Source organism: Ostrea edulis, chromosome 7 (genome assembly GCF_947568905.1).
Source record: "Ostrea edulis chromosome 7, xbOstEdul1.1, whole genome shotgun sequence".
Taxonomy (NCBI): domain Eukaryota; kingdom Metazoa; phylum Mollusca; class Bivalvia; order Ostreida; family Ostreidae; genus Ostrea; species Ostrea edulis.
Genome location: NC_079170.1, coordinates 60,229,625 through 60,241,706, shown reverse-complemented (window position 1 = coordinate 60,241,706; position 12,082 = coordinate 60,229,625). Strand labels below are relative to the sequence as shown.

Sequence of the window (12,082 nt, the reverse complement as noted above, 5' to 3'; positions counted from 1 at the left end):
AATTTTAATTCAATCAGAACTATCTACAAATACAGAGATATCATACTTTAACTATGACGTCACACATTCTTTCTGAATTTGTTTTCTACACCAAAGTAAGACAATAGGTATTAAGTGATCTATTTCAGAAATGAATCCATCCTTATCAGAATTTATAGTGAATAAAATCAGTGAATGTAGAAACTTTATTGAAAAGGGATCGATATGCCACTATGAAACTAGTACATATAACCCCACGAGGCTCGTTCTTGCTACAAAAGATCAAAATGTATCACATTTGAATGTTACATTCATACAAACGTTTACGATCTCTGCATTACCTAATTAGGGACCGCATAAAATGTGGGAGCTCTATAGTAATCACAATGTCCGTCCACCCGTCTGTCCGTCAACATTTTTGTTGTGATGCTATAACTTAAAGAGTTTCCAGCGTAGTTTTCAAACTTACCCTACAATAATAGGAAGACACTTATAAACACCGATTTCACATGACGATGTCTATCAGTATATTAATAAAAGAATTGGCTTCATGACCATGACCTGACCTAGGGTATGTTAAATTTACCTAGAGAAGCTATTGTGCTAAATTAAACTTAATATACAACACAACCAGCCGCAAGACATCTGACCTACTGCCCGAATTGAATAGTGACCTTAACCTAATATCTGAATAGACCAGTAGGTGTGTCGAAGCTTAACTGGCTGCCCTGTAATCCCTCAAAGGCTGCTTAGCAGCTGGAATGACAAGAGTGATACAAGTTTAATATTTATTAATTGGATCAGAAACAGGATGCAAATTTACATATATGGTGGAAAGGGTCGCATGCAAACTTTTTGTGGGGAACTGGGGAGGTGGCCAGTGTGTCAGTTTGACTACCAAAGTAGGGACAACACAGGGGGCCCTATGTGGATATAGGTGTCCGAATCTGAACAAGTCCTCACGTTCTAAGGGAGGTAGAGATCTCTACGCATCTCACCGGTTTCCTGCGTGCTACCAGGTTTAATTAGCAAGTGCGGAGCAAGCTTGTAGACCCTCCTACAGTTGTCGCAACATGCACCAGCCTGTAGCATCCCCTCCCTGAGTAGGAGGTGGATGTGGACCCAACTATGAACTAGCTGAGAGCCCCACGAATTAAACTTTAGCAACTTATGCAAGAAATTAGTATTTTCTATGAATATCCACTAACCCTTGACCTAGTTTATTGGTCGTCTGGAGGGTACACGTGAAATACCTGCCCTCTGCTTTAGTAGTAGGTGGGAGGAGAGCCGGTTTTGGCGCAGAATTAGTGATCAACTACCCCAACGCACTCCCCAGTCCGCCAAAGACATTGGAACAATGTCCCCCACAAAAATTGATACTTTTTTTTTTTGTATGTTTGTTTTTTCATGCATACTTGAAATTGGAGGCACTTAAACAGTGGGCCCGTCGCCCAGGGTCCGCAGGCGCGAGGGGAGAGTATTTATCTCTACTCTCCCCTCTTCGAACCCCCTGTGCACTCTCAAGCAATGGTTACTAAGACCAAGTTATCACCAAATTGACACATTTCGGTAATCGCTCTCAACTTGAAGATTACCTGAATTTCCTATAATTTTCGTGGTAATATCTAAAACTTTCAGGATTTCCGACCAGTAATTAGATTGAATTTGAAGTTGATCATTGCAAAAAGTGTAACCTCGAAGGTAATAAATTAATAAGGTCATGTAATTCTGCGGGGTGGGCGACGTGCACACTCATCCAGGCACAATGAGAGAGCGTTTATCTCTATGTTACCCCCTTCGAACCCCCTTGCGTATTCTCAAGCAATGGTGACTTAACCAAGATGTCACTGGTATCACCAAATTGACACATTTTAATAGTGATTATGAAGTTGTAAATTATTTGAATTCCCTGCATTTTTCGAGGGAATAGGTAAAACTTCAGGATTCCTGACCAAAATTAGATTGAATTCTGAAATGACCATTTCAAAATGTGTAATCTCAAAGGTGACGTAAGATTAACAACAAAGTGGTCGCAGTTCAGGCGGACCGTAAGACTTGTCAGCTCTTGAATAACTCCTATGATGGAAAGCAAAAATTTGACAAAATTTCCTAACACCAATTTAGCAAACCATCTCCCAGTCCTACTGAAGGAAAATTACGTCCCATAACTGAAACTGGAATACCTCTAAAGGATTCCGATTGATTCTAAAGAGTTTCAGCAGAAAATTCTAGAGTAATTTTGAAGTCTGAATTCCGTCAAAAAAGAACTAACTACAAGTCCCAAATACTTCCGTAAAAACCAAGGTAATGATAGCAAAATGGCACGTTGCTAAATACCATTTTCGACGATTCCTAAGATAAAACAATAAACTGTAATGGATCAAACTTTTTAGACCGGAAATTCCTCATACATTCGTCAAACTAATCCAAACGTTCCAGAGCCAGTGAGAATTAACCCAAACTCAGCTAAGAATTAAATTAAGACTGATTACTCGAGCCAAAATACGAAAATTACCCAGCCCATTAACACCCCTAAGCCTCTACCCTCAAACCACGCCTCCTCGGAGGAATTCCTAAACAGCACAGACGAGCGTCTCGAGATTCCCGGTTTAAGACGTAAAGGTTATAAAGCGTAGAACAATTGTTGAAAAAGTGGATAGCAAAACATGACACTTCCTGACGTGGTTTCTCGACTGCTGGAACCATCCAAACTCCAATAAATGCCTATTGAATGAATTATGGAAAGAAAAGAAAAAAATCAACGCCGAATACATCTCAGACAAAACCAGTCAATTATTTACATAAAAATGGAATGGAGGGTGATTGACTTAAAGTTAACCAAACAATAACTTTTGGTTAGGCTTGACATTGAGAATAAACAACAACGAACCGATCACAATCTGCAAGTCCGAACTGAAATTGAGATTATGGACAATTCCGGAAACAAAAACTGCAATTAAATGCAACTAATGATATGGAACTAGGGTCTCTGTGCTATGGAAAGTGCTAAATATCCAAAGAACGACAAGGTGAGAATATACCGCGACTCGTACACTGTGATGCTGGTTCTAGCACAAACCTGAAACGTGTGTACGAAATAGCATATAGCGCCCCACGTCACGTACGTTGTCGGAATCATCATAAACTACATCAATTAAAAAGAGGCAAATTGCTGAACTAGCAAGAATACCACGTAATTGCATAGGGATGTTAATAATAGATAAGTACTATGAAGTTAATAACTCTGCATAAATTGACCGGTGAGGTCCTTGGTACCTATAATTGTGATCGTGCTGTAGTAAAACCCGTGAACCCCTGTGGCCGTGAATAGCAATGCCTACCCTGAAACTTGGGCCCAATAATGCCTAGCAAGTAAACCTAACGAGATAATGTAGTGGTTGGCCACATTGCAAATTGAACCTCGTGGTAGGTTGACGTCCGAGCCCCTGGTCTATGCAGTGCCGTCATTTTGGCACAATCAGGTATATCTGAACGTTATCCAGGTTCACCCGTGTATGACATGTAAATGAATAAATACAAAGTAACGCGACATAATGAACTGATTACAGAATGGGACGAATTAAGAGTAAGCAAGCCTTGGAATTTGTAACATGATCGGACTAGCTGGTGCCCTTTGCTTGACCGACTCGCTAGCCATGCCTATTGAAAGGTCATGAAACCTACGTTAACCAAGGAATGACATTTTGGCCAAATAGATACAATCAAAATTGTGCCATAGGTTTGCCATAGGGATACATAATAATAGAGCACCGGCGATGCTAGGTATATTAGGTGGTGTAGGACATGACCAGGATATGAATTTACATATGGCGGCTGCCAGAAGATACATACAGAAACTAAGTCTGAGTATGGTATGGCCCTACGGGCTATGTTGTGCGAGTGCTTTATCACAGCCGGTAGAATTTGAACTAAGTGAATATTAATGAATATCAAATAAATGCAGCGACTCACCATGTTGACCTTGAGAAGGGATGGTAGTCTTCGTCAGGGATTAGACGATTATCGCCGCCTGAATAGGTACCTCCTGCCTTCAGGGGAGGGCCAGCGTTGTCGTGCTTCACTCCCTCGTTGGTATGCCGTCCTTGTCTCGACCTCCAGTCCCGTGGAGATCCGGATTAGAAAGGTCCGTGTGTGGTGGCACGATAAAAATCACTCCCCGCAAAGCGGCTGAGCACAGGCCAAAATTTGGAAACCCATCGCCGACAGTGGTGACGATTCTATTCAGTTTGACCTTGAGAGAGAGTAGTGTTCGACTGGGATTAAACCTCCATCACCGGCTGAATAGGTACCTCCTGCATTTAAGGGGGGGGTGACCATAACGTTGCCGTGCTTCACTGCCTTGCCCTCCAAGTCTCGGACTCAAGTCCCGTGGGGATCCAGGATAGAAAGGTCCACATTACCCATCGCAGTTGTAACAGGCCGTCAAATTAAACAGCGGGTCCGAGTCACAGGTGGCACGATAAAAATCGCTGAGGCTGAGGCTCCCCGCTAAGCGGCCGAGAAAACGCCGAACTCAGGCCAAAGTAAGGCAACCCATCGCCGACAGTGGTGACGATTCCATTGTTGGAAGAGATGTTTTACTGTATTGCTTATATGAATTAGATAGGTCACAGTTCGTTATCTTCACCATGGACAAAACAAAACAAAAACCAGTCGATCGGTATTGCTTCTATCTGCCCCCCCCCCCTTTTTTTTTGGCTTCATCCTGTTGCTGCGCTGGTAAAGGATTGTTTGGCTGCGTATACGATTGCACGATGTTAATGAATTAGCTCGATGGCAATGGATTTTTTAACAATGTGTTGAATCCAAGGTTTGAGCAGAATGAAAAGTTAATTCGTTCCCCGTTAGGTTTATTTCGTAAACGGTACGAACTGTATTAGCCAATCTTAATTATATTGTGGACTATTTGATATGTATCAAATAATCTTGATTATATATATATATATATATATATATATATATATATATATATATATTTATATATTCGAGTTGTATTCTTGGCCTTTTAACGTGTCAACGCCTGACGCGACATGGAATCTCCGTTTTTAGCTCACCCGAGCTGAAAGCTCAAGGGAGCTATTCTGATCGCCTGTTATCCGTCGTCTGTCCGTCTGTCTGTAAACCTTTTACATTTTCGACTTCTTCTCCAGAACGCCTGGGCCAATTTCAACCAAACTTGGCCAAAAGCATCGTTGGGTAAAGGGCTTTCAAGTTTGTTCAAATGAAGGATCATGTTCCTTTCGAAGGGGAATTAATAACAAAAATGCAAAAATAGGGTGCGGTCATTTAAAAATCTTCTTCTCAAGAACCACTGGGCCAGAAGAGCTGAAATTCAAACGAAACCTTCCTAACATAGTGCCACAATAGGGGATCAAAGTTTTACATACAAATATATAGGAAAACATCTTCAAAAATCTTCTTCTCAAGAACCACTGAGCCAGAAAAGCTGATATTTACATGAAAGCTTTCTGACATAGCGCAGATTCAAGTTTGTTCAAATCATGGCCCCCGGTGGTTGGATGGGGCCACAATAGGGGATCAAAGTTTTACATACAAATATATAGGAAAACTCTTTAAAAATCTTCTTCTCAAGAACCACTGAGCCAGAAAAGCTGCGATTTACATGAAAGCTTCCTGACATAGTGCAGATTCAAGTTTGTTCAAATCATGCCCCTCCCCCCCCCCGGGGGGGGGGGGGGGGGGGGGGGAGTCACATGGTGTCACAAGGGTAGATCAAAGTTTTGCATACAAATATATAGGGAAAATCTTTAAAAATCTTCTCAAGAACCGCTGTGCCAGAAAAGCTGATTTTTACATGAAAGCTTTCTGACATAGTGCAGATTCAAGTTTGTTCAAATGATGGCCCCCGGGGGTAGGATGGGGCCACAAGCAGGGATCAAAGTTTTACATACAAATATGTAGGGAAAATCTTTAAAAATCTTCTTCTCAAGAAGCACTGAGCCAGAAAAGCTGATATTTACATGAAAGCTTTCTGACATAGTGCAGATTCAAGTTTGTTCAAATGATGGCCCCTGGGGGTAGGATGGGGCCACAAGGGTGGATCAAAGTTTTGCATACAAATATATAGGGAAAATCTTCTCAAGAACCGCTGTGTCAGAAAAGCTGATTTTTACATGAAAGCTTTCTGACATAGTGCAGATTCAAGTTTGTTCAAATTATGGCCCCGGGGGTAGGATGGGGTCACAAAGGGAGGGGGGTCAAAGTTTTACATACAAATGGGCCAAAGAAGTTGACATTTACATGAAAGCTTTCTGACGTAGTGTAGATTCAAGTTTGCAAAAATCGTGGCCTCTAGGGGTAGGTTGGGGCCATAATAGGGACTAAGGTTTTACATGCAAATATATATGGAAAGTCTTCAGATATGGGCCAAGGTGACTCAGGTGAGCGATGTAGGCAATGGGCATATCCGAAAGACCCTTGATTCTCACTTCTAAATGCAAAGCGTTTGGTGAAGGAGCAATCACCACAAATGTTTACATCTTTGGTTTGATGTGGCCATGGCACGAGGAAGGCTCGACTTCACGAACTCTACACTGCAAAGTGAATAACTCTATCAATGAGGTACTGGGACCCGACATTTATATACATACATATGTATAAGGAATTCAAGATGAAGATGGTTTATCATCCCGTATCTAATACAATGACCATTTGAGTTTTGTATCTTACTGAAGACAAAACAATGAATGTCAATTGCCATAAGACGGTACTGGCCAAAGCGGCCAAACCGACCAATTGAAGTAGATGGGATGTTTTAAGGGATAACATTGTTAAAAAGCCCATCATTGAATCTTTTGTATACCTATACGCATTGAAAAGAGTTGACGTGTGTACATTTAATGTTTCGGATCGTATCGAGGATGGAATCATAGGTGACTGTTTTCAAAATTTCAACAAAAAACACTCAGTTTTCCGGATTCAGGAAAAGTGAGGTCTTGATTTGGGTTACAGCAAATGTATTTATATATATATATATATATATATATATATATATATATATATATGCAAGCGCACGCACACACGCATGTACAAACGCACACACACACGCACGCACGAACATATGAAAAGAATAACGTCACAAAATTGTTTTAAATGAAACTACACGGGACATTCTGTAACATATGTACCAGGCTGTTGCATCCCTTAATGAACGAAAGTTAATATGATATTGTTCCGTGAAAATGAGGCCTGGGAATGACTTTTCACCTAAAAGATACATATCACGACTGCTGAGTCCACACAACTCGGCCGATATGTTAATATGGAAGTCTTTGAATACCGAGTGCCACCCGCCTTCACTAAATACAGGCGTTCCTATGCAAGCTGTTAAAGCATGTTTAAATACAATTTGTAAAAATATGATATAACAAATTATACACATCGATGAGAATTCAAAGCTGGACTATAAATTATTTGGGTTGTAAATTTTTTGAAGGAAAATATGCAAAAAAAAAAAAAAGAAAAGAAAAAAAAGAAAGAAAAAAAAAAAAGAATTCTTAGCGATTTGACCAAATAATATTCAAGAATCTTTCTGTAACTTTGAATGAGTTACGACCCATTAGTGGTCTGACTTGGAATGTACATGTAGTAGAGATTCATGGAATCTGTTTTCGTGGTACTTTTAGGATCTTTCAAATGGTAATTTAACACACATACATGTATGTAGTGTATATAATTTTCTAATAACAGGATTGCGCTACTGTTTAGTCAATATAACATTACTTATTTCATTATGGGCAAGGTGTAAAAGCTTTAAATCTGATCTAATCAGCAGTGAGGTACCCGTATGTAGTGTTTAATCTTATCTCGCTAGTAGCGAGGTACCCGTATGTAGTGTTTAATCCTATCTCATTAGTAGTGAGGTACCCGTATGTAGTGTTCAATCTTATCCCATTTGTAGCAAGTTAGCCATGTGTAACGTTCAATCTTATCTCAGTAGTAGCGAGGTACCCGTATGTAGTAATCAATCTTATTTCATTAGGAGCGAGGCATTTGTATGTAGTAATTAATTTTATCTCATGAGAAGCGAGGTACCTGTCAGTACTGTTCAATCTTATCTCATTAGGAGCGACGTGACTCAGGTGAGCATTGTGACCTATGGACTTCTTGGTATTTTTCTGTACACCTGATTATCAAGTACAATTACAGCGAAATCGAAAAAAAAATCATTGATATGTGTATTGCTTCTTTGTAGGTTGCCGTCCCATTCATGATATAAAAGTGCCACAGATTCTAACTTGTACAAATGAATAATATGTATAACTATGACAAGGATTAAGTGAGACTTGTTGTTTGAATGAAACGTGGTACACGAACCATATGGGAAAACGCTGAAGTACAGTATGTAACCCTGAAAGGGAAATTAATCAAATTTCATTATGATATGTATCTGCGCAAAACATGATTAAAAACTAATTACGCACTGCTGTACGACTAAAGCTGAAGGACATTTGTGATCATTATGATCAATTTCAGAACATTATACTGATTAATCATAGGGCCAGCTGGACAGTGATTGTCAATCTATCTACTTTTTTGACTCAATATATAGTGCAGCGGGGGTTTTCCCGTTACAATTCCTTTAACCATGAAATATATTGCAGTAGTTACTCTCAGTCTGGTATGTGTAGCTGTTATTGGCGAGAATGTTCCCCTCGGAGGACTCGGTAAAACCAAACCCGCCACTCCAGAGATCCAAGAGCTTGTTGATTCGGTAAGTAGGACATTTTCATAAACTCTGAAATTGTTTCTAGAAACAACATTTCGGTATGAATAATACGAGAAGAGAAAGATAGACTTTTTAATTAGTAGAACATATTTTGAATATCAGACATAGAATTTCAATAATCCATTAGATTTGTGTAATTTGTTTAATACTTTACTGATTAGTTGAATCTCATTACAGATGCGTGGTGACATCTTACGAAAGCTCCCCCCGGGATATGCCGGAGGACAGGATTTGCTACTGAATGCTCATTCCTACAGACAACAAGTTGTAGCCGGCATGAACTATTTCATCAAGGTAAATAAAATAATGGAACATATTCCATGTATTCTTTGATTAAAAAAAATATTTGGGTTGCTTAAAATTGGACTTATCCAATTTAAAAGGGTTTCATTGTTATCCCGTTTTAATGATTTGGCTTACGGTTAAGAAAATGAATTATCGGTATGCTTTGTTTTGTGCATAATTCTAAAATAGCAATCCTGGTAGAAGTCACGCAACCCCCAAAGGCTATATTTCCATGCATTACATGCATGTATGTACTACATGGCTGCATGTATATAACATTCCTGGTCAAGATATAGAGCTCACGGCGGGTGTGACCGGTCGACATTGGATGCTTACTCCTCCTAGGCACCTGATCTCACCTCTGGTATATCCAGGGGTCGGTGTTTGCCCAACTGTCTAGTTTGTATTGCTTATAGGAGTTATGTGATTGATCACTGTTCATAATCGTCATCTTTCATACATATTGTAAATTTTGATAGAAGAGAGTACTTAATGGATAATCAAAGACAGTATTATCTGCTCTTTGTTTTAAAAAATAATGTAATTATCTAGTATTTTTCTTTCAACTTGAAAAATCTGTACTGAAAACCATATCTAATTTAAATGTTTAGTCAGTAACCTTGGAGTAAATAATTGTCAGAATAAATTACCATTTCATTAATAAATCATTGAAAGTTTCATTTCCTATAGATGTGCATTTATGTCTCTGAAAATTTATGAATGATTACACACAGCTTTTAAAATTGCTGAAAGCAAATCTAAATCTTGTATAATGAGGAAAAGGAATATATCGAAATAAAAGTTTTTGAGAACATTTCATTGCAACGATGCAAGCGTGGGAAGAACAGACACGACAATTTTAATATACTTTCAAACATTTTCAAAATATCTTGAAGAATTACGACATTCATTGCTATTGGTTTCTGATTTGATATTTTAGCAAAATGAATTTGTTCAGGAAAAGAAATCATAGAAATTGAGTGCTGCTGCACTGAATTTTGATGCTTATTTACCCAGAATATTCCTTATGACATGAATTTTGACATTGTAATACATTAAGTTACAACATTAAAAGAAATTTGTTCTGTAAAAGAAATAAGAATATGTGCGGTATTGGCAGTTTTTTTAATACCAATTTTACATCCAAAGTAGAACTATTATATAACCTTCCTAAATAAGACGGAGGAATACCACTATCTTCTAAAATTTATCTTAATATTGTGGATATATTGGTGACGACGTTTTATCTATTAGCAATGATCATTTTCATTCATTTGTTGATTTGATATATCCAAATGAACTCGAAATAAAAGAAACCACAGTCTTCAATATCTGTTTCACATTTAGATATTTTATTGCGATAGGTGTGAAAAGCAAACCAACAACTCAACTTAATCACCAATCGGGTGATTTCAGCTCTCCATATTCAACTTCCCATATTTATTAGCAATGTTCCATTATCACATGCATACGGCGTCAATGTCTCTCAACTGATTCGATACGTGAAAGTATGTTCTGCGTATGATTTTGTTGATGGAGACAAGCTACTAAAAATAAGTTGATGTTGGAGGGGTTTCAACATTCTTGTTTGACATCAGTATTTCGCAAATGCTATGATCATTATGATAACGTGTTTCATACCAATTGCTAGGCCGTCGATTACATGTACTGATTTTGACTACGGATGACTCAGTTTCCCTGATCAAGATAGAGGCCCTATAGCGTGCGTGACCGGTTAATAGGGGATACTTACTCCTCCTAAGCACTTGATCCCATCTCTGGTAAATGTATGTCCAGGGGGTCCGTATTTGCCCAACTCTTAATTTTATAGTCTTTATAGGCTTTATGAGATTTTTACTGATGGCCATCTTCATTTTTCATTAAGAATCAATTGTTCTTATGGCATATTATTAAATAGTAAGGATACTATAAAATGGCGTAATGTATCTTGTTTGTTGCAATTTTCATCAGAAATATGGTATTTCATGTCTTTTTTGTTGGTTGTTTTTGGATGGGGTGGATGGGAATAAAATTATGCTGATACCAATGACGTGTATGTATGTGATAATGGTGTCTTGATAAATGTGTCATGTTTCCCTATTTCTTTGAAATACAGCCAAATTTCAAAATATTATTCACATATTAAATGCATCAGTAATAGATAACAGTTATACATCTGTTATCTATTACTGATACATTTAATATGTGAATAATATTTTGAAATTTGGCTGTATTTCAAAGAAATAGGGTAACATGACTCATTTTCTGATGTCATAGAAAAACGGATGCACACACATTTTAATCTTCACTTCTAATATTTTAGACACACATTTAAAAATTCCCATATATTACAGGAAATTCATAAGATAGATGAGTTATTTCTTTCTGATTTTTACAGGATCATATACATGTAGTCATATAGTGTTTAGTAAAATAGCATTATGAAAATCGATTTGCTTCCATTGCTAAATACTACTATTAGGATTCTTCCTTTTATACATTTCAGATTGAAACAGGACATATGAGATTCATTCATGTAAGAATTTACAAGGATCTGGATGACGTCGCTTCTGTTTTCGGTGTCCAGTTGCAAAAGTCTAGGGAGGACTCAATCGAATATTTCTAAGAATATGCAAATAACATGTTAATTGAAGACATAAAATAACAACAACAAAGAACTGGTAGTTTCTTAAAGTCATACTTTGAAAAGAAAGATATTTAATAATGTAATATGTAAAGGCAATGTAAACAGACGGTTTGTTGAGTGTTGACACTGAATCAAGGTGTTTATATGTGCTTTTACGTACATGAAAAATTTATAACTTGTGAAGGTCATATAATATATATATATAGTGGGATAAATCTCCGATATAATCTTCTAGAGTGCTCGACGTGGCCTCACGGAGCTACATAAATTGACGATCAGATGGAGTTCAATCACATAACATTTATTTCTCTACAGGCTGTTTTGTAAGGGGATGGTTTCCCCTCACTCGTCGGGAGAAAAATGACATCTAACGAAAAACATCCGCGTGGCTGAGAATATGT

The 12,082-nt window shown here is 38.0% G+C and overlaps 1 protein-coding gene across 1 annotated transcript; it reads left to right on the top strand.

Annotated features, from left to right (window-relative positions):
• The first annotated feature begins 8,439 nt into the window (after window positions 1–8,439).
• On the top strand, window positions 8,440–11,712 carry LOC125657245 (cystatin-A-like). The gene is made up of 3 exons (XM_048887931.2): window positions 8,440–8,734; window positions 8,927–9,043; window positions 11,541–11,712. Exons 1-3 carry the CDS (start codon window positions 8,609–8,611, stop codon window positions 11,658–11,660), a joined length of 363 nt encoding a protein of 120 aa, XP_048743888.1. The 5' UTR covers window positions 8,440–8,608; the 3' UTR covers window positions 11,661–11,712.
• Window positions 11,713–12,082: the final 370 nt, after the last annotated feature.